Source organism: Coffea eugenioides, chromosome 3 (genome assembly GCF_003713205.1).
Source record: "Coffea eugenioides isolate CCC68of chromosome 3, Ceug_1.0, whole genome shotgun sequence".
NCBI lineage: Eukaryota > Viridiplantae > Streptophyta > Magnoliopsida > Gentianales > Rubiaceae > Coffea > Coffea eugenioides.
In genome coordinates, this window is record NC_040037.1 from 37,886,956 (window position 1) to 37,909,046 (window position 22,091).

Here is a 22,091-nt window from a genome sequence, read left to right on the forward strand (position 1 = left end):
TTAGAGCTTCAAATTTGTAGGACAATCAGGATATAGATCATGCAATAGAGACACGATGGATGAAAGTATTCCCATGACATTGTATAATAAACTGTGCTGATATTCTAGAATATTACAACATGTACTTCTGTCCGAAATCTGCGTAAGTACTTGGATAAAACATCTGAGAAAGAAATATCACAGTTGGGGGCTTATTTGGCTAATCCTCAAGCGAATTAATTCAACTAGGACATACCTTTGTTCAAAGGCATATCATCAGGAAAAGAATATCACAGCATTTCAGAGCATTCTATTATCTCCATGCTGCAGTCTCTTATAATCTCTCAGCAGCTTCTTCCTTGCTGAAATTGACATTGTAAACCATATGGAAGATGAGTGATGCGGTTGGCTTGGGCCTAGGATTTGCTTGAGGAAGAGGACTTGGGGACAGTTGAGGTAGCGAAGTTTCTAAGTAGATTCATGCTTTAGTATGGAAATTCTATGAGCTCTCAAATGAAAATGTTGCACGTTAGAATGAATATTGGAAAATTTGGAAAAGTTAAAGCATGGCTTAGATGGCAATTTTAATTTCAAGAAGACTACAGATCCACATTAGATAAGATTGATTATACCCCAAATCAGATACTTGTGAAGGGATGGAGTCGAAAATATAAATAAATGCCGGTCAGTTAAAATTCCTGCTAAAGCACACTACCTAAAACTGATAAATGAAAGGAAGTACAATACAAAATGCTTGCTCGACAACAATTCTTAGCAGATGCTACATACTTAATTGTTCAATAACAGCCTGGTAGCACTGTAGTTTCTTTGATCTCTGCAGAGTTGTAGATGCTACACTACTGAGCTTATTCACAAAACCATTCAACAGTAGAAAGTTCTCTGTCTCTCAGCGACAAAAGTTGAGTGACCTGATGAGGTCTCAAAATAGTTACTTTGTGCAGTAACTAGTGAAACTGTGTGACAGGTTTGCTATCCCAGGCCTCTCTAGCTTTAAGTAAATCTGGACAGTATCACTTTGCTAAAACTTCAACTTGATCAGCAAATGACCTGTTCCCACGATCACCTATATGAAGAACCATTTGATTCCAGTAATTCCGACATACATCTCCAGATCTGTGATGAAGAAGATTGGCCCAATCCACATCTTCAGTGCAGCTCGCATCCAACTGGAAAGTGCATCAATTAGGCAATAATCATCAGCATGAGCCCATAAACCTTCAGCCACTATAGACAATGTTAACCACTTGTACCATTTCATACAGCAATCTGCATCAGTTCGAGTGGATAATTTCTCGCTAATTGCGAACCAAGGAATATTGTCCTGCAACATGCCATGCTTGGACTTTTTTTCCTTCAGAATGCTTCATTTTCAGATCTGCGTTCACCAAATCAAATAGAACCTGGTACTCCTCCTGAGACCAGCATCCTCTCTTCAAATTTTTAACTCTTATTCAGTGCCAAGCATCCTTCACGTGAATCCTATGTTTGCCAAGTTCATCAGCCAAAAGCTTCCATTGGTTCCCATGTTTCTCCTGGAACTCATGGACTGGTTTGATCTCTTCTTCAGTCCATTTACGTTTTTCCATCCCTTCAAAACAAAACTTGAGCATGATGTTAGATGGCACTCTGAGGCCGATTGCTAAGCAAGTTCCTATTTTCTTCCAGCAATTCCAGACTTCAGGGTACAATATGCAGGTCAAGACCATTTTCAAACCTTCTTCACCTAAGCAATGTGCCTCTATGTATCCAAGGACAGCTTCTTTCACAACCTCATCTTCTACTTTTGAAAACCCTTTGACCCTCACTAACCCATCATCAGATAAAGGGGCTGAAAAGCTTACTCTTCTCTGACTATTCTTTGGTTAGAGTCTTCCGAACCATTATCCACCAATTTGGCACTTTTTTTCTTCCCTTTACTCCAGTTTTTCAAATCTGCAACCACTTCCTCCTTCCCAGTTGCATTAGCATACCCTTCTGGTTGCACTTCTGCCAGACTACCCTGCTCAAAAGCACTTGAAACATCATTTTGCTTTTTCTCGTCTCTCTTCCTCTTCTTCTTTTCTCGCTTCTGAACACTGTCCAATTCAGAGTCGTTGGCAAATGCTTCAAGTTTAACCCTTTCTCCACTTTGATTCTTGTTCTCCTGCATTTCATTTTCTGCCAAATAAGTTTCATCTTGTTGTGAAGCACTTGCATCCACCTCGAGTTTTTGCTTCTTTTTCTTCTTCTTTTTATCAACCATTTCAGCAACATCCCCATTCGGAACCTGCACTAATGCTTCTGCGCCCTTCCCATTTTCATCCTGCCACCCTTTGCATCCTCAAAATCTTTCTATCAAACATGATAACCGGAGCCTACACTCTTATCCTTCTTTCTCTTTCTCTTCTTCTTTTCAACCAATTCCACAACATTCCCATCATGCTTCCTTCCCTTATCAATCTCAAACTGTTTCCCATAATCATTTCCTTTCTCCACCCCCTTGTAACCATCACCATTATCTTCACCTTCATTGTGTCTGTGCTTCTTTTTCTTCTTTTCCTTCTTCTCCTCAACATACCCTCTTTCTCCTACATTGCGTTTCTCATTCTTTTTCTTGTTCTTCTTCTTCTCAACATCCCCCCTTTCACCACATTATTGCAGAGCACTTGGACCACCCACAATCACCTCATTATAGCCACCAAATTCGTTTTCCAGAATTCCTATACCACTACCCTCGTTCTTCATATCTTTCTTAGGCTCTTTTCTACCATCTAATTCACCTAATTTCTGCTTCTTCAGCACAATAATCCCTCTTACCACAATCCTCCTTTGTTTTTCAGTTGCTGCTGCCAAGATAGTATCAAATAAATGAATCAAGAATAGCAAGTTTTCTACGTTTCACTTTACATATAAACAAATATAGCAGACTAATTCGTCAGCTGAAAAAGCAGGTAAAACCTTAATCATCATTCAACAAAAGAAATGAAATCCGGGAGAAATTACGAAATTCAGACTACAAAATAAAACCCTTTTGGAGATTTGTTCTGGAAAAGATTAATTCAAATCCCAGTTAAATCTTTCACCTAAAAAAGATTGAATCTGCAAAGACAGAAAGAAATTCCAACCTTTGTAGCTTCGATGCTTCTGCCAGAGCGTTGAGGCTTGCAGAAGAGACTGGGAGTGAAAGGTTTTGAGAGTCCCGGGAAAGCCCAACATTTAAAATTTTCTATGGGCATTATTGTGTGTACCCTGTTCCCTCGTTCCGCCCATACTTTAACCCAGGTATTCCCATTTGAAAAAAAGAAGGGCAAAATACATTTTATTCCCCTATATTTTAGTGATTTTTTACATAACCCCCTATAATTTCGAAAGTCATATATGATCCTATTATAGTTTGGATTAAAATGTTAAAGCAATAAAAATAATCATTTGTAATGAAACCTATGAAAGTGTTGAAATTACCCTTCCTTAAAAACTAAAATAGCTGAAATAACCAAAAAATATATATATATATATAATGTACATGATATGTTTTACTATATTACCCCTTATGGTTTAATATTTTACCATATAACTCCTTTATAGTTTTCAAAATATATATAATGCCCCGTAGTTAATAAATAATTTTCAACTTTACATAAGGGTACTTTTAATATTTTAGTTGACTCCGTTGTGGAATACAAATTTCTTCATTTTGATACTTTTAATCTAAATCATAAAGGGATTATATATAGTTTTTAAAATTATATGGGAGATTATATGAAAAAAGCGCTAAATCATAGAAAGGTAAAATGTATTTTGCCCAAAAAAATGAGAACAAGTATTCGTTCTTGGAAGAAAATTTTGAAATGTCCCTACCATTACTAGTATTACATCAAGGGGATTAACGGCAGCTATATGGTTGTGACTACATCTTAATGTCTCTAAGTGAATACATTCTACATTAACATTAGTTTCTGTACAAATTAATAATGTTCTTGGGCCATTCTTTCATCTTTTATCTCCAATTGCTGTCAAGTTGGATGCTTAATACTTGAGGAACCATGGATGCCAATATTAAAAATGCTTCGATACCTCCTGATCCTGCAACAATTTAACAATGTAGCATACAAGAAGATTGGAAGAAGTAGATCAGACTTGTGGCATTGAAATTGAAACCTTCAAACACTTTCTGATATACTCTGAAGTGAATCAAAAGGTGCACTGGGACTTACAATAGTAGCCTTTCTAAGTAGCCATTCTCAACCTTACAACAGTATTCCCTCATCATCCAGAAAAAGGAAGCTGAACTGGATAGGGAGAGTTTATTGCAGGAAACCACTCTATAGATTGATAAAAAGTGACAAAATTTCTGTGTTAAGCAGAATTCATTCACAAGCAACTACGATAACCTGTTTTCCAACGTTGCGACCTCTAAAGAGACCTGCAAGGGCTGCAGGGACACTTTCAAGTCCTTCAGCGATATCTTCCACATATGTTATCTTTTTCTCGCGGATATGAGGCAACATAAGATCCAAAAATTTTGTGTAGAGGGGATAGTATTCAGCGGCAGAACATCCTCGCATGTTGATTCGCTTGTGAATGAGCCACATCAAGTTCTTTACTCCTTCAGGTTCATCAAGATTGTATTGTGAGATCATTCCACAAACAGCAATTCGACCAAACATGTTCATATTTTGAAGGACAGCATCTAGCATCTTTCCACCGACATTTTCAAAGTAGATATCGATTCCATCAGGGAAGTACCTGGTTTGAAACAAAATTGATGATTAATAACTGATACGGTATTCAGTTTACTCTAATGAATGAAGCTAATACTGGCTAAGAAATGTTGAATTCAGTTTACTCTGATGAATGAAGCTAATACTGGCCCAGAAATGTTGAATTCAGCTTTCCTTTGCAAGCAGAAACTATTTAGATCAGATCCTTGAGGCTGAATTTTACAAATTTTTTGGTATAGAAACAGAAAATTTGAGTGACATAAGAATTAGTAATTAAGGAAAGAGGAAATGTATAGCAAATCAAGTTCAAACATTTCCTTGCTTTTCTTATTCTTTTCTGCTTTTGTTGATAGCAGATCTTCAAAAGCTTGCCAACAATATTGGCTTGAGAATACTTGTATAGAAAGCCTAATTAAAGAGTCACAGATTAAGTTAAAAATTTTTGAGTCATGTAACTATAGTCTAGTGAATCATCTGTCTGTAGTTTCTGAGGAAAACTTAGACATCAAGTGATTATTCCAAGGAAAAGATAGAATAGAAAAAAGTAGATTACAGACCTTTTTAAAGCAGCATCCAAGTCATGTTCTTCCTTGTAATTGAAAGCGTCATCAAAACCAAACTTGTTCTTCAAAAGATCAACCTTGTCAAATAATAAATAGAAGCACATGAAAGTTAGAATGGACCATGGCTAAAATCAAGTGAGGTTGAAGTTTTCACAAATTTGTTTTCTATGTTTGTTTTGCTGGGTGAAAAGTGAAAGAGGGGGAGTATGGAGTAGGAAAACAAGATTAAGTTCAAACATTTAGCAGATAACACAGCAAAGGGACTGCAAATGGTGGCAGACCCCAGTAGCATACCAAATCAAATAATCGGAATGGTTACAAAAGCCAAATCACACTGGCTAGATTTTCCAAATTCTCATAATCAAACTTTTAGTTGAACATGATTTCAGAAGATCCAGGCTTTGATCACAAAGTTAAAGGAAAAACTACCAAACTGAGACTACTGACGGCCTGTAGTTAAGAGTAGAAGTAGCAGGCTGCAAATTCAACTCGGTATGAGGTTATAGAAGTTGATAATTGTGCCAAACATTTAACAGAAATTCTTAAAAACAGTTGATATTTCATAGTAGCTACATCCATGCTAATCATTCAGACATAATGTTTGCCTGAGATCTGAGGCTAAAGCTCATCAATATTTCCTGTACAACTTGGAAGGAGCAAAGCATAGGGGGTGGTCAATTACCTTTTCTTTACTTCCAGCACTTCCAACTACATAGCAGCCTGTCAGCTTTGCAAATTGTCCAACGAGCTGGCCAACTGCACCAGATGCTGCTGAGACAAATACTTTCTCTCCTTTCTTGGGATTACAGACCTCATAAAATCCACCATAGGCAGTAATGCCAGCCAAACCTAAACAAAGTGAAGCTTTTCTACTTTCAAAGTGAAATGTTGCAGAAAGTAACAGCGGCAATTATGTCGATGAAGTTTATCTCTCAATAACATAGATGAATAGGATGGGGACTGAAACAACTTTAAGACTAGACTAAATTTCTGATATAAAGCAAAAATTGTGCAGCCAATAGACTGAAAGTCATATCATGATTTTTGAGTGTCATGTAAAGCAGTGTAAGGCTGATCATTAGATTCATTGGCATGCATAGGTGAAAATTATCAAACAACTCACAAATTAATGTTCCATACAGATACATGAAATTCCTAGAAATACTAGATTGTGGATTTCTTGCTATCAGAGTATACTATAGTTTAAAAAATCAGAGCATTAAATTTTTAAGCTGCAAATTCACTTGTTAACAAATATAGTAGTTATCAATCAAGCATCGAACTTACCAAGAATTCCAGTATAGTAGCTAAGAGGGACATCTGTGTGTTCGATCTTGAAAAGCAAATCAGTTTCTGCAATGAGACTGTATTCCTCCCATCCAGCCAGTCCCCATACCAAGTCATCCTTCTTGAACTTTGGATGGCTTGAATCCACTACTTTAGCTACCACAAACCCGTAAATAGGCTGCAGTTACCCCATTACAAATAGTCAAGTGTCAAAATTTCAAATCTTGAACTCTACTACTACCAACAATCACCATAAATGACAACTTGCACCTGTCAATACTTTCGTTTAATTTTTTGGTTACATATCTTCCTCTCTAGTAGCAGAGTAAGTTGTTTTTTCAACTAAATTTTTGGCACATAAAAGGATCTCATTCTTCAACAAGATTGTAAGCGATTTACCGGGGTTCTAGCTTCTGAGTCCAAAATCAAGAATCTTTCTCAATCTCTGTAAAGAAAGCAAGCAGAGAAAAGGGCATCCATAAGCTAAAATCTTTTAAGTTTGAACATGTTCCGGTTGATTACTAGCTGGATCATGTAACTGACTAACATCTCAAGTAGACAAATATGCCAGCACCTTGCATTGGACTAACAACATATAAAATCCAATTCAGAGAATTAAAACAAGAGACTAAAGCACAAACAAGAAAAAAAAGGAATGTTTCTACAAGAAATCTGAGAATGTGATCACATACAGAGGCAGGCTTGTAAGCGGGAAACGGGGTTCTACTATTGGGCGCCGGCTTTCGCATTAGACCTCTCATGAAAGGATCACATGACAAGTAGAGGTTCTTAACCAATACCCCACTTGAGTTTTCTGGCACTTTCAAGCTGATGGTATTTTCTGTGCTGATGATCATATCTGATTCTTTCGGGAATCCAGTAACATAGTCTTTCAACAGCACTTGCTTGTTCTTCACTACATCAACCTCTGCTGCCATTGCTGAAATATCAATCTATTTGCAGCAGAATGTGTGTTGTGTGTGCTTGCGGACGCTGTATATACTTTAGAGCAGTGAACTCTTTTCAGGTTTGTTTGCTGGGATTTTGGAGCAAAACTCTTCTGTTTTTATAGAGGGAAATGTCTAAGCTTTTGATGTAGGTAATGACATCAGTAGCTTTTGGGGTCTCAATAATCCATGGTTGATCAGGACCATGTTAATCCTTATGGCTCTCATGGATGTAGCTATTCTCTTGGATGAACCTGTTTTTTGGGCAATTGTAAATACCATTTTTAGGAAACTAATTTTTATTTTGCAAAATATAACTAAGTTTTAGGAAACTAATGAGAAAGTTCACTAAAAAAAATTTCTTTTTGAGATGGGAAAAATGCCTATAGTGACCTTCAAACTATTACAAAATTCAACTTTTGATTCTTCAATGATTCTTTTAAGATTTTAAATTGGAACTTGGAGGAAAGCTGCGTCATAGCTTAAGTTCACCATTTTGGGGAAAGCTTCGTCATAGCTTACTTCACCAAATTCGTTTTCTAAAATTCATATATCACTAACCTCCCCCTTTTTACTTTTCCCCACCATTTTTAATTCACCTGCTTTCTGTTTATTAAGCACAGTAATTCCTGTTTCGCCTTTTTTTTTTCTTTTTTGGGCAAGCAAAGCAAATTTCCAACAAATAAATCAAGGATAACAAAATTTTTACATTTCCCTTTATATATAAACAAATACAATAGATTATTTCTAGCTGTTAAAGTTGAAATTTTAAAAATTAGAACTTTGGGAGGGTTCAATTCCTCTACCGTCCTGCGTCTTAATTCTCATTCCTCTCTTGCTGGGTATATGTTCATTTAACGGTAGACTTGAAATACAGGAGAAGCTACCAAGGTAAAATTAAGTATACCTGCTTTGATGTTTCAGACTACAACCTTAACTTTCATGTTTCGAATTACAAGGTTTCGGCCTTTTGGGAGCTGCTTGAAAGCCCCAATCTCATTTTAGCCTATATGTTGGAGCAAAATTTTTCTTCCCTTTTTTTTGGTCAAAAGAAAAAGTAACCCTTTATAGGAGAATGAATAATTTTGAAACCAAGGGACAGTAGAAATAAAAGACTGCTTCAAGGGGCTTGGATGGAACCAAACTTGATTTGGCCTTAAGAGTCTAATGCCCTTAAAGATTGAATAGTTTTCAATTTTGGAGTAAATATGCCCCCATCAACCTAGTGGCTTCCCATCTTAAAGCACATCCCATTGTCTTGGAAATTGAGGAGGTTCCTTATAAAACATGTGTTGTCCAGTGGTTTATGGAAAGAATTACTCTGTAAGCAGAGTAATGCTTTTCACTTCAACTTGTAGCATCACCCACGGAAGGTAGCATTGTTTGCATTAAACACCACAAGCAAAAGTAAATCATGAATCAAAATAAACAGGAAATAAAGCTCCCGGCTGCAAGTATTTAGTTAAATCTAGAACATTAAAAGCATCAATTATCCTGAGCTGTAATCCACTGTAAAGTATCACAATAGGATCATGTCACAAAGAACTTTTTCCAAGCTAATCTCCTAACAGAGTTCATGAATATCTGATATCCCAAAAGCTCCAAGTCATCTCCTTGAGCCTAGGCCACAAGGGTGCTGGCAGTAGTAGATTCACTGCAAGTAAAGAGTTTTATAAGCATCTGCTCAAAAAGATAAACTCAAAGCAAGTTGCATTAACGTAATGACCAAGCATAGTTGTCAAAAGCAGGGCCATTGCCAAAAGATATTCATCACTATTCAGACTGTTGTCAAGTATAGCATGCTCCACTAAAACCAAAAGCATCACACACTTGTTTAATTCTCCAAAATATGTTTTGAAAACAACTTCCTAACGTACAAATGGAGTGTGGATGCAATGAAAAACCATTGCAGAATCGCAGGACAGCCACATGTACTACCGGACAACACAGGTAAGCAAGGAACCTCAAACAACTCCATAAACCAATTCTATTCAAAACTACTGGACAACACACGAGGAAGGAACCTCAAACAGCTCCACAAACCAATTCTTTCCAAACCAACAAGAGCTCCAATGCTGACTTTCTGACTATCTTGTGGACAGTTCCAATGGTACAACGTGAAGATTGCCTTGACGCAAAAAAAATGGGGAACCATTCCATACAAGCGGAAGAGATTATGATTAAGAATTTAAAGATGATTGAGGGTGGCAGCCAATCTTTTATCAGCACACAGTAAAGAGTGTGGAAAGCTCTCCAAAGTGTGCATCATGGAGGCTGGAGGAGGAAACTTCATACAGATCAGATTTTTATTTCGGCATGTATGAATGACACTCTATATGATTTTCAAAGGAAAAATTGTTGCCCAGTAGTTTGCTAAGGATGCAGGACAAAACCAACCCATCATATACTGAAAACCTATCTCCCATTTCCTCCGCCAGATCACCAAAGAGGTACTTGAAGAAGCACAGGAAAACCCCAACAGTTAAAACAGCCACAAGTCCTAACCAGCAAACTGGCATCTTGGCATCTCAGTACATAGTAATGAAAACAAACACATTGCGACAGAGAACATGTAATTATCAGCTAAACAAACACATTAAACAGACGATCAAAAAAAAAAATCAACAGGGAGTAAAAGGGGGGTTGTGGGGGGGGGGGGGGATGAGAGGGCAGGCATACTATTTCCAGTTGGGAGGGAGCTTCTTGGTCTTCTTGTAGTAACGAGCGAGGCGGTGAATCCTGCTCTCCACCAGAATCAATCTGAACTTGGAATCCTTGTCCTTCCTGTTCCTCTCCAAATGCTTCCTGATTGCGACTGCCGTCTTGATCAGATGGTACAGATCCTCTGGAATCTCGGGTGCAAGCCCTGCCCACCGAACCAAGAAAAAAAACAACAATATTATTATAAAAAAAATCAAACAAAGAAATGCTAATGCAATAAGGAAAATGATTTTTTTTGAAATATACCGTGAGCCTTGAGGATACGCAAGATCTTGCTGCCAGTGACACTCTTAACCTGCGCTATACCATGAGAGTCGCGAAGAATCACACCAATCTGAGACGGTGTCATTCCCCTCTTTGCAAACTTGCAGATGTTATCTTCAACCTATCAATTTTCCAGAAAAAAAAAAAAGTCCCCAAAAAAAAAGAACAGAAAAATAGAACAATAAGAACTTGTACACCTAGAAAATTAGCAACACAACGAAATTCTACTACTAACATCCTGGGAGGAGATCTTCAGCCAGCTTGGGGGCGTTCTCTTGTAAGGAAGAGCCGATGCAGAAATACCCTTACTGCATTTTACAATCACCGGAAAATTTAAAAACCAAAAAAAAGAGGAAAAAGTCAGCCTCCTCTGCTTTACAAACGAATTCAAACGAAAAAAAAAAGAGCATAAGTAATTGCATTTGTTTGTTTGTTTGTTTGAGAAGAGGGAGATGAAGCAGACCCGCGACTGTGCATACGACCCATGGTGACGGAAGGCGGCTGCGGCTGTGGTAGGGGAGTTGCTCAACCACGAACGGCGTTTACCTAATACGAATACGAATGGCCACAAACCGATGCTGGATATGTTGCTGGCTACCAGTACTCACTAGGGTTTAAAACATACTATATAGATTGGGGTGTCAATTGGGCCTCAGTTCAAAAAATAAATAAAGGTTTTGGATTTTTAGGTTCGAGTCTAGTTTAGAAAGTTTTTTTTTTTTTAAAGAAGTTTAGAAAGTTCAAGCTCGGTTCATCATTTAATGTTATAGTATGTATAATTATATATTATATACATCATTTAATATGCAAATATATAATTTCTATCGTTTAAGAAAAAAAAAATTTAATATGCAATTATATATATGCTAGTGTTGAGGGCATCGAGGGAACAATTAAAATGAATTAATTTTGTACAAGTATTATTTGTCACATACAAAAAAAAAAGTTATATATAACTTTCATGAAAGAACTTTGGTGTACGTCATTATAGTAATTTTTTGATAGTTAAAATGATTATGAGTAATTGTATTGACAAGATGTGATTAGGTGAATAAGGTAAAAATCAAGTTTTATAAGGGTGAAATTGGATGTTTAAAAGATGAAAAAAGTGTTTACACCGATTCTAATTGGTTTCACATTATCTAGCGTATATATTGTACAAATATTATACATATAACTTTGCATGTGAATGGGTCGGGACTTAATTAGGTTTGAGCCAAGTGAGATCCAAATTCGCTCATATTTAATTTGGACCTATTATTTAGACTTAAACTCTACCTGATTCTGTTAAACATAAGGCTTATTGAGCTTTTTTTTTTGTTATCAAACGGTCCGAACTAGTCTGACCCTATTGACAGCCCTACTTCTAAGTTTCATCTTTTAATTTGTATAAAATTGTGAAGTTAATTAGTACCAATTAAGGATTTACATACTTTTTAGAGAATTGAATAAATCTCTTATAATTGGCCTAGGAATCAACAAAAAGGAGTTTTTTTTATCCATTTAAAACTCACAAACTGTAAAAAATAAATTCTAATTTATTATAATAATTCTTTCACCTAATAATTACTTCCAAAAGCCAAAAGCTACCCCCAAAAAAAATTGCTTTAAACAGACAATATCTAATTAATCTATAAACCTTCCTCTTACGTAGATTATATTAAATTTACTACAACTTTAGGGGATTAGTCTGACCAAAAGGTTGGGATACCCCTAAGTAAAACAAAAAACATTTGTTTGGACTGAGTTTATTTGGTTTGCAAAATTTATTCTCACAAATCCCAACCACCTTTTTATTTTCCCAATCACCTTTTTATCTCACATACATCACATCACAAAAAGTGCTACAGTAAATATCTCAAATAAATCATCCAAATAAACTCTTATCCAAACAAACTTATGTCACCTCCTGCAAAGCCACTGTGCTGCCTATTTTTCCTCCACTTCTTAACAGACTCCATATATCTCATCATTCTTTTGCTTAATTTGCTTAGCCCTCTCCTTCAGCTTCTGTGCCTGCCTGTACCTCTTTGGCTATTTTCTTGTTCTATCCCTTGCCTTTCTTCTCTCCTCACTCTCCTCAATCTTTATTTTCTCTGCCAACAGTCGGTGAGTGCATCAGATTCGACCATTTCAGCATAGTAATAAGATCAGATGGCCTCAGGAAAAGGTAAGGTTTCCCCATTGACTGAAGCTCCACCAAACGCCTGCCTCATACCCTGCAATGCCTGCATATAGAAAGCAAGTTCCCTGTCGTTTGTAGCAGTCATTGAAGGTTCAGTCAACTTCAAATCTTCATCTTCTTCTTCTGACTCTGGTTCTAAATCAACGACTTCATTGTCTTGATCCATTTTTGTAGCCTAGTCTTATTGGTCGTAACTAGACAGCCGTCCATAGGTTGCTGGTGAAGCTGAGTGGATATGATTGTAACTTTTGTAAGCAAACAGTGGCCATAGGTGAAGCCATGTTGTAACATAATAACAACTTAACATTAGTTTCTGAACCAATTAACAAATTATTCTTGGGCCATTCCTTCTCTTTCGTATTTTAGAAAGTTTGTGGATGCGAATATCAAACAGTTCAACAATGTAGCAGGTAAATCAAACATATGACTCTGAATTTCAAACCCAAAAACTTTTGAACTATTTATAGGTTAAACAAAAGATACACTCTTGACTTCAATGATAAGACCTGCTAAGTTGCCATTCTGAACCTGATCACCACAGAAAGGAGGAAGCTTTACTTGAGAGGGTAGTTTATTGCAGAAAACCACCACACAAATTGACAGAAGTGTTGTGCAAAATTCATTCACGAGCAACTACAACAACCTGTTTCCCAACATTGCGGCCGCTAAACAAACCTATGAGGGCTGCAGGGACACTTTCAATTCCTTCAGCAATGTCTTCCACATATGTTATCTTTTTCTCGCGGATATGAGGCAATACAAGATCCAGAAATTTCGGGTAAAGCGAAAAGAAATCAGAAGCAGTAAATCCTCGGATGTTAAGTTTTTTTGAAATGACGGCTATCAAGTTCTTTACTCCTTCAGGTTCGTCAAGATTGTACTGTGAGATCATTCCACAAGCAGCAATTCGACCAAACATGTTCATATTTAGGAGGACAGTATCTAGCATCTTTCCCCCAACATTTTCAAAGTAGATATCGATTCCTTCAGGGAAGTACCTGGTTTGAAGCAAATGTTGATGATTAATGACCGATATTGCATTCAATTCACCTTAGCCAATGGACCAAATACTAGCCACAGAAATTTTGAATGCATGAATCTTTTGCAAGCAGAACCAGGTTGAATCAAATTCTTAAGGTTGGATTCTGTACGTTATCTGGATTTCTTACATTTTATGACATTGAAACAGAAAATTAGAATGAGAAGAATATGTAATCATACATATGCTCGAGTAAAGGAAAGAGGGATTGTATAGCAGATCAAGTTCAAACATTTATGCGAAAATTGGGTATTTCCTGCTTTTCTTTTTCTTTTCTGCTCTTCTTTATGGCAGATCTTCAAAAGCTCATGAAAAGTGTTGGCTTGACAATATTTTAATAGAAAATGCACAGGTTTGGCTGAGCTGCATTAGATATTTTGAGTTATTGAACTAGACTGTTGTGTCATTTGTCTGTAGTTTCTTTTCCAAGGGAAATTTAGACACCAAATGACTGTCTTAAGGAAAATCTAGAAGGCAAAAAGTCGATTACATACCTCTTTAAAGCAGCATCCCAGTCATGTTCTTCCTTGTAATTGAAAGCATCATCAAAACCAAACTTGTTCTTCAAAAGATCAACCTTGTCATATGCATTAGAAGTGCAGGTAAGTTAGATTAGAAAGGGTCCATGGCCAATATGAAGTGTGGATGATATTTTTACAAAATTTGTCTTGCTTTGTTTTCTAATTGTTTTGCCGGGGAAAGGGGAATGGGAAAAGAGGGGTAGTATGGAGGAGGCTGACAAGATGAAGTTCAAACATGTATCAGGTAATAAAGTAAATAGCTCAAATGGTGGCAGACCTCAGCAAGATACTAAAATGATCAAAGTAATGAAAAGGGCCGAATCACATCCGTTCCCTTTCTCAAATTCATTGTGCCCAAAAACAAAGAAAAAGCACTGGCAAACAAAGTCATCAAGAAATGGATTGCAGAAGAACAGGTTCTGATCACAAAATTAAAGGGAGAAACTAGCAAATTGAGACTAACTACAGCAACTAGTTAGAATAGAAGTAGCAGCTATATCCATGCTGATTGTAGCTACAGCATAATTTTCTGAGATGTGAGGTTCAAATTAACGGATTTTCCTGTAAAACTTGGAAGGACCAAAGCAAAGGAGGGTCAGCTACCTTTTCTTTACTTCCAGCACTTCCAACTACATAGCAGCCCATCAGTTTTGCAAATTGTCCAACGAGCTGGCCAACTGCACCAGATGCTGCTGACACATACACTTTTTCTCCTTTCTTGGGATGACAGACCTCATAGAATCCACCATAGGCAGTAATACCAGGCATACCTATACAAAATGGAAAAGTTTTACAATTTCAAAGCAAAGGACTTCAGAAAAGAATACTAGCCACTAAGTAAATGAGGTTTCTCTCTTAAGACAGTGACTAAAACAACTTAATACTACACTAAAATATGGGACATAAGACAATATGGTGCAGCCAATACACTTGAAGAAGTATCCCAATTAGGAGCCATAATGTGAAGCAGTGTCCGATGTTGATTATTCGACTAACTGGCAAGCATAGGTGACAATCACTAAGAATTCACAAACTAATGCTCCACAGCGATACATTGAGTTCCTTCAAATACGTTGCTATGGAGTTCTTGTTCTCAGAAATATGCAAGAATATTGAAAATCATAACATCAACATTTTTAGCTGGAAAATTCCCATGTCCAGAAATACTGTACTTATCAATCAAGCATGGAACTTACCCAGAATTCCAGTATAGTAGCTAAGTGGGACATCTGTGTGTTCGATCTTGAAAAGTGAATCAGCCTGTTGAATGAGACTGTACTCCTCCCATCCAGTCATTCCCCATACCAAGTCACCCTTCTTAAACTTAGGATGGCCGGAATCCACAACTTTAGCTACCCCGTAGCCATGGATAGGCTGCAGTTATCACCAGTATAATTTTAGTTAATTATTTTCAGTTTATTCAGTTTCCATGTATAAAGGAATAGAGACAGAACAGGGCTCCAGGAGCATTCAGATCTTTTACTCAAGAATTTAGTAATTCTCTCTTGGCAGAGTAAGTTCTTTATCCGTCGAAGTTTTTGGACTGCAAAAAGATCCTACTTTTCAACAAGATTTTAAGCAAATTACCAGAGTTTTAGCTTCTCAATCCACAATTAACAATCTTTTTCAGTCGCCAAAAAGTAAGCAGAAGTAAGATATCCTTAAGCTGAACATGTCCAAATTTAAACATGTTTCAATTGATCATTAGTAGAATCATGCAACCAATTAACATCTTAAGTAGATAAAATTACCAGCACTCCATCTGTATTAACAGCGTAGAAAGGTTTAATCTTAGAATTAAAGTAAGAAATTAAACCATTAACAGTCAAAAAAGAGGAAAGATTGAGAAAAATCACGTACAGAGCCAGGCTTGAAACCAGGAAATACGGATTTACTATTGGGCTTCGGCTTTTGCATTAAACTTCTCAGGAAAGGATCACATGACAAGTAGAGATTCTTCACCAAAACCCCATTTGAGTTTTCTGGTACTTTCAAGCTGATAGTATTTTCTGTGCTGATGATCATATCTGATTCTTTTGGGAACCCTGTAACATAATCTTTCAACAGCACTTGCTTGTTCTTCACTGTTTCAACCTCTGCCATTGCTTAAAGATCAATCTGGTTGGAGTGGAATGTTTGCTTTTGGGCACTGTATATACTTAGATCAGTGAATTTGAGTTTTTGTGCTAGAATTTTGGGGCAGAAAGTGCTGTGTTTTTATAGAGGAAATGACTGAGATTTGATGTATGTAACGACGCCAGTGGCTGGACACAAAAGTAGGAAAGGGAAAATGACAGAGATAACCGAAAGAAAGGGACCTTTTTTTTAGGATAGACATGGATGAAGAACAAGAGGACATTATTCAAGGCAAACTATCCCGGATGAATTATGGATCAATTACACTTTGGCCCTCTGAACTTGACTCCTAGTAACATTTTGCCCCCTTAAACTCTAAATCTATATATACGCTTTATCTAATCATTGTTAAATTATTATAAGAGCCAGGATAAAGGTATATTTTGCTTGATCAAGATATCGCAAACTAATTCATTAACATTTATAATAAATGTAACCCTAACAAATAACATATTTCAATAGTTGTTAAATCCATCTGAGTACAACTGCACCATGTATTTGACCTTCAAGCAATAATAAGAAAATTGCAAAATTTACAAAAGTCTAAGCAACTCAAATTGTTCATCTAAGTACTAAAAATGGTACTTGGTTTATGCATTCGGACTGAAGGGTATTTGAGAATTTTTTTTTTTTTGTTACCATGCATTTTTTATGTGATTATATGGTATAAAAAAGTAATTAAAAAATAAAATAAAAGTGGAAAATGTTTTTATAAAATCTCAATTCACATTTTATTGACTCGTGTAAATTTTGTGAAAATGTAGGTAAGCAAAAGTTATCAAATCAATTGTTGTTTTTCCTAAATTATAGTAAGAAAGAGAAGAGATGGACAACTAGTGTAGAAGTTTTGGAGATGCTCTGAAAACTATTTAAGTCTACAACACAATTTTTTAACCTTTTTTTTTTGTATTTCACCATCTTTTAGTTTTACTTTTTCATATCACGTGACTAGATACTTTTATCGCCCCCGGGGCTAAACCATCTGGTCTTGGGCTTCTTCCGGAACTCCAAGGTCAAGTGGTCGAATCCCACTTAACTCCCGGTGCGCTTGGGGTGGCGGTGTACTTGGGCGCAGGGGATTAGTCGGGCCGCCTTCGGGTCTTGATCCGGACACCCCTGTGTTGACAAAAAAAAAAAAAAAAGATACTTTTATCAAAAAGCACTCCATATTTTAACTTAAAATATAGCAATATCCAACAACCATTATGTATTGGCATTAATGTCATTTTATCAATATCTTGGATAGAAAGTTTATCATTAACATTTAACTAATCAATGTAGGAGGTAAAGTGCATATATTAGAGCACAGGAGAGGTAAAGTGTAATTAACCCATGAATTATAAGAATTAATATTTGCACTCCCCATTTAGCTTCCAACACTCTAATTCACTTGCTAAAAATATAGCCTTCGAAAAGTGCTAGAAGCTAATTGAGGAGTGCAAACATCACTTCCACACTAATTTTCAAGCACACCTGTTAATGATGCAAGAGATGCAATGGCATTTCAATGAAATCCCTTCAAAAAGCTAGAGAGATTTTTTTGGTTTTCTTGGTTTGCTACGAGTTGATACTAGTGAATTTTTTTTTAGCTGGATACAGATATTACAACCTTTTACTGGATTTTCAGAAAAACTCCCTTAAATGTAGATGTTGAGACACATGCAAGTAGTGTTACGTTTGTTTTCTTAGTGTTGCCAATTAATGCATTAAAATGTATACATTATGTGGTGAAATTGTCATTCACAATTTTAGAGGTCCCAAAGCCCCAGTAATCTCCAACTTTGACAGGGTCACATCGCCACAGACCATGAACTAGTCCCAATTGGCGTTATTGTTTCGTAGTCATCAACTATAATCATTAAACAACAGATCGTTGGCCTGCCGTCCACCACCAAGTCCTTAAAATTTGGTAGAGGGATTAAGGGGTCAAATTTTCCCTTCAAAAAATTTATACGGGTGTGTAGTGCATCCGTTTAATACAGTGACTGTTCAGTTCCCATCGGTTCCGTATATCCAATTAAATCTCTCGTTTAAGGGTTAATCACATTTAATTTCCTTAAGGTATATCCCATTTCTCAGTTTACGCCCTAACCTTGAATTTTGCTCACTTAATCCTCTATAGGACAAAATTACCCTTGCATTATTTTGACTTGTCATTTACTTTGTTTTCCTTTCTTTTATTTCTTTTTCTCTTTCTTCTTTATTTAATTCTTCTTCTTTCCCACAAAAATCTTCACCTTAATGATTGAAATTAAAAAAGAGGAATTGCAGAGATCTATTTTATCCTTAAATAATTAAAAAATATAGTCAAATCACCTTCCTAAAATACATTTTTTTTAGCCTTTCAATTCTTTTAATTTTGGCCTTTCCTCTTTCCTTTCTAGTTTCTTGTTTTATTCTCAAGAAATTGTTTTCCTTTCTTTTATTTCTTTTTCTCTTTCTTCTCTCTTTCATCCTTCCCAATAGAAAACTCTATTTTAACGAAAATTTTTGTTTTGAGTTTGTAATTTCATATTTCTGGGTGAAGATTTAAAAGGCATCAAAAACTAATTTTGATTTTTTGTATGATGCCAAATGTCACAAATTTCAATTGATGATTATTAATCAGGTCACAATTTCATCTTATGATATTTTCTTAGGAATAAAATGAGAAACTATAAAGGAAAGAGGAAAACCCAAAATTAAAAGAATTGAAGGCTAAAAAAATTGTATTTTTGGAAAATGATTTGAATATTTTTTTTAACATTTAAGGATAAGATAGATCTCTGCAATTCCTCTTTTTTTAATTTCAATTATTAAGGTGAAGATTTTTATGGGAAAGAGGAAGAATTAAATAAAGAAAAAAGAAATAAAAGAAAAGAAAACAAGGTAAATGAAAAGTCAAAATAATGCAAGGGCAATTTTGTCCTATAGGGGGTTAAGTGAGCAAAATTAAAAGTTAGGGGGTAAACTGAAAAATAAGGTATACTTTAGGGAGATTAAATATGATTAACCCCTCGTTTAAATCAGGATAGAGAAGGATAATATAGATAAAGTAATAATGACCAAAAAAAATTCAACTTATCATCATAGTGTCGGCGGATTATGAATAGTTGGCGCACCAATGTAGACACATGCTCTTCAATTTTCACGTTTTTTTTTCCAATTTCTTGCTCTTGTAGCACAATAAAAAAGAAAAATCACATGCAGTATTTTGTTTCCCATACTAGGCATATTTCACCATTGTGTGGAATCAAGAGTGCCTCTGATTTGTTGATATTTATGTGCACTGCATATTGTCTTCTTGTACTGAATTGTGTTTTGGCATTCATAAGGTATGCTTAGGCATAGTTTATGCCTCTTCTTGATCCAAGGTTGGAAACAAAAATTTCAACAAAACAACCTTCTCTGTCTCCAATGAGTAATTAAGATTAAGGTAATATACTCATGGAAAGTGGTCAGCCCTAGCTAGCTTGATTATTTGTTGTTTAAGTCAGGCATTTTGTATGATATATAAACTACAATCCAAACTTCGGAATTTTGTATGATATATAAATGATTTTCTCCAACAAACTATGTTACAAAATTTACGTTCCAAAACTATAAAATGCTTAGATGCTATCCAGACATTTTTAGACCTTTAATAATATTTTTCACATTTTAATGTTTCATTAATAATTTTTGTTTTTTCCTCATTAGATCAAATAAGCAGATATTTCTTTCCATATAAAAAAAAAATGGAGTGTAACCACAGGGATAAGGCTGAACTAGACACATCTTCATACGTATTTAAACATTATAATTTTTTTTGTCATGATGTCAATGATTGATTGTTAAAAATTGCTAAAAGATATTGCTTAAGGATGTGACTGATAACATTATAAAAGAAGGTGCTGCAAAAATCAATCATAGAATATAAGAATGTGCTCAAATTGGAAAAGAAAATCTGCTCTTTTTTGGAAGCATTCTATAAGTCTGTTGGAAATGATGGAACCAATTCTGGTTCTTCTAAGAATCATGGTCTAGATCTATATTTTCTATCAAAACTACCAAAAACTCCTATTGTTTTGAAGATGTTTCGAGAGTGGAATTCAGGCGAAAGAAAGAACACATCTTTACTTCAACCAGTGACATGTTTCCTATAAAAAATGCCATCAACCATGCTTGCAATGCAAGCCGAGGTTTCGCAAGTAGAATTCAGGTGAAAGAAATAATACATTTTTACTTCAACCAATGGACATGTTTCCCATAAAAAAAAATGCCACCAACCATCCTTGCAATGCAGCAAAACATATCTTTTATACTGTCTTCTTTTTCTTCCCTTTTTGATGATGTTTCTTCTGTTATATTTATAAACTTTCGAAACTAAAAACCATTCATCTCTCTAACAGTTCTTTTTTTTTTTTATGAAACCAGTACCATTTCTCCCAAAAATATCTATCTTTAAACAAAAAAACTTACCACACTAAAATAAAAAAAAAGCATATTATAGGTTAGTCCCCATATTTTTTTTCTTTTGTTTATGGCCAAACTTATGTAATCATACTCGCCTGTTGATTATTCTCCCTTCTTTACCTTTCTTAGTTTCATCACAATCTCAATCAATGTGACTCTAAAACCCCTAACTAGCATGGATAACACAATTTCTCACAAAACATGTCCTCATGCCCTTTATTAGTTTAACCAAAGTTTATAAAATTGAGATTCAATGTTGGATTTATTTATTTATTTATTTTCGAAACGTTAGATTTATATATCATCCTAAAAACTTTACAGTAATTGGACAAGGGTCCAAACAAAAGAGACAACTGTCTCCTAATGAGTTTTGATGCATAAGCATCTAAGATTGGAATTTACCCATTCTTGATCAAACCAGCAGTTTAGAGCATGCAAGTTCAATTTAATGCTATCTAATTTCCTTGTATTAGTTAAAGAAAAGGAGCATAGATGAAACAAGCTACAAAGGGACTGAATATCCTCTAAAAGTGTTCCCAACCGCTAGTTGCTATGTCTTGAGTCCACTATGTATTCCTTAAGCATTCAATTTTCCAGCTCTACTTCTATGCTTCTCCAGCCTTGATTGGCGGCCTTCATTAGAGCAAGTTTGACAGCTTCTGCTTGATCTTGGAGTAAATCTCCTGACCTTCTTTCTCTAAGTGCCTACGCTGCTTGTAGTTGGCCTGCATTGTCTGTAGCAATGATTCCAATTCCAACTGTAGACTGACATTTGTCCATTTGGGTATGGATCTTTATCCGCATTCTCATGCTCCTAGCTTCTTGATTTTGTTCAAGACCAAAACCCTCATGTTTGGTTGAGAGACCAGATCGGGCTGGTCTCTTCCCCCCTAACACCACTGGCATTACCCTCCTCTACCCCCTCAGTTTTGCTTCTCTTGGTAGCCTGATCATTAGAATCCCTTTCAGCCATGATCTCATCCAGCATCAGAATCTTCCTTTTGGTATGGCTACCAATCTCATTTTCCGAGTTCTGGATCTCTATCAGTGGTTTCCTTCCTCTTGTACTCATGTTGTTCAGCACTCTTACTTTCCTCTTCCTTTTTATAGCCACCTCTTTGGCCTTCTCAGTACCCCCATCCACCTGCATATCTGTATTCATAGTTGAGGCCTCTTCCTGCTTTTTACTATCATCACCGCTCTCCTGGTACCTAAGTTCTACAGAGTTTCTCTCAGTTTTTCCTTCCTCCTCCTCCCCTCTCTCCTCTGGTCCAGTCATCATTTTTAGCTCATT

At 36.0% G+C, this 22,091-nt stretch overlaps 4 protein-coding genes across 4 annotated transcripts; all 4 read right to left on the bottom strand.

Annotated features, from left to right (window-relative positions):
• Positions 1–1,010: 1,010 nt before the first annotated feature.
• Positions 1,011–3,249, bottom strand: LOC113766547 (ABC transporter F family member 4-like). Its single transcript, XM_027310725.1, has 6 exons — positions 3,228–3,249; positions 2,665–2,825; positions 2,359–2,604; positions 1,918–2,302; positions 1,473–1,804; positions 1,011–1,166 (listed from the first exon to the last, which is right to left on the bottom strand). The coding sequence occupies exons 1-6, from the start codon at positions 3,247–3,249 to the stop codon at positions 1,011–1,013; spliced, it is 1,302 nt and encodes a 433-aa protein (XP_027166526.1).
• An 875-nt stretch (positions 3,250–4,124) lies between these two features.
• Positions 4,125–7,551, bottom strand: LOC113767001 (2-alkenal reductase (NADP(+)-dependent)-like). The gene is made up of 5 exons (XM_027311172.1): positions 7,243–7,551; positions 6,551–6,728; positions 5,946–6,112; positions 5,258–5,340; positions 4,125–4,725 (listed from the first exon to the last, which is right to left on the bottom strand). The coding sequence occupies exons 1-5, from the start codon at positions 7,486–7,488 to the stop codon at positions 4,347–4,349; spliced, it is 1,053 nt and encodes a 350-aa protein (XP_027166973.1). The 5' UTR covers positions 7,489–7,551; the 3' UTR covers positions 4,125–4,346.
• A 1,334-nt stretch (positions 7,552–8,885) lies between these two features.
• Positions 8,886–11,094, bottom strand: LOC113767005 (40S ribosomal protein S13-like). Its single transcript, XM_027311175.1, has 5 exons — positions 10,946–11,094; positions 10,718–10,790; positions 10,465–10,603; positions 10,177–10,363; positions 8,886–9,151 (listed from the first exon to the last, which is right to left on the bottom strand). The coding sequence occupies exons 1-5, from the start codon at positions 10,966–10,968 to the stop codon at positions 9,118–9,120; spliced, it is 456 nt and encodes a 151-aa protein (XP_027166976.1). The 5' UTR covers positions 10,969–11,094; the 3' UTR covers positions 8,886–9,117.
• A 1,879-nt stretch (positions 11,095–12,973) lies between these two features.
• LOC113767002 (2-alkenal reductase (NADP(+)-dependent)-like) lies at positions 12,974–16,523 on the bottom strand. Its single transcript, XM_027311173.1, has 5 exons — positions 16,088–16,523; positions 15,424–15,601; positions 14,831–14,997; positions 14,201–14,283; positions 12,974–13,665 (listed from the first exon to the last, which is right to left on the bottom strand). The coding sequence occupies exons 1-5, from the start codon at positions 16,328–16,330 to the stop codon at positions 13,287–13,289; spliced, it is 1,050 nt and encodes a 349-aa protein (XP_027166974.1). The 5' UTR covers positions 16,331–16,523; the 3' UTR covers positions 12,974–13,286.
• Positions 16,524–22,091: the final 5,568 nt, after the last annotated feature.

What these genes read in the sequence shown, in the direction of transcription:
- LOC113766547 (XM_027310725.1), bottom strand. Translation starts at nt 3,249, where the DNA reads ATGGGCGGAACGAGGGAACAGG. An exon ending in AATTTGGTGGCTATAATGAG is followed by an intron (nt 2,605 to 2,664) that starts GTGATTGTGGGT and finishes GATGTTGAGAAG; the next exon opens with AAGAAGAACAAGAAAAAGAA. An exon ending in AGAGAAAGAAGGATAAGAGT is followed by an intron (nt 2,303 to 2,358) that starts GTAGGCTCCGGT and finishes AAAGGGTGGCAG; the next exon opens with GATGAAAATGGGAAGGGCGC.
- LOC113767001 (XM_027311172.1), bottom strand. Translation starts at nt 7,488, where the DNA reads ATGGCAGCAGAGGTTGATGTAGTGAAGAACAAGCAAGTGCTGTTGAAA. An exon ending in CTACTATACTGGAATTCTTG is followed by an intron (nt 6,113 to 6,550) that starts GTAAGTTCGATG and finishes CACTTTGTTTAG; the next exon opens with GTTTGGCTGGCATTACTGCC. An exon ending in TTGGATGCTGCTTTAAAAAG is followed by an intron (nt 4,726 to 5,257) that starts GTCTGTAATCTA and finishes GTTTCAAACCAG; the next exon opens with GTACTTCCCTGATGGAATCG.
- LOC113767005 (XM_027311175.1), bottom strand. Translation starts at nt 10,968, where the DNA reads ATGGGTCGTATGCACAGTCGCGG. An exon ending in GGTCGTATGCACAGTCGCGG is followed by an intron (nt 10,791 to 10,945) that starts GTCTGCTTCATC and finishes TGTAAAATGCAG; the next exon opens with TAAGGGTATTTCTGCATCGG. An exon ending in CTCCCTCCCAACTGGAAATA is followed by an intron (nt 9,152 to 10,176) that starts GTATGCCTGCCC and finishes CTTTACTTGCAG; the next exon opens with TGAATCTACTACTGCCAGCA.
- LOC113767002 (XM_027311173.1), bottom strand. Translation starts at nt 16,330, where the DNA reads ATGGCAGAGGTTGAAACAGTGAAGAACAAGCAAGTGCTGTTGAAAGAT. An exon ending in CTACTATACTGGAATTCTGG is followed by an intron (nt 14,998 to 15,423) that starts GTAAGTTCCATG and finishes CATTTTGTATAG; the next exon opens with GTATGCCTGGTATTACTGCC. An exon ending in TGGGATGCTGCTTTAAAGAG is followed by an intron (nt 13,666 to 14,200) that starts GTATGTAATCGA and finishes GCTTCAAACCAG; the next exon opens with GTACTTCCCTGAAGGAATCG.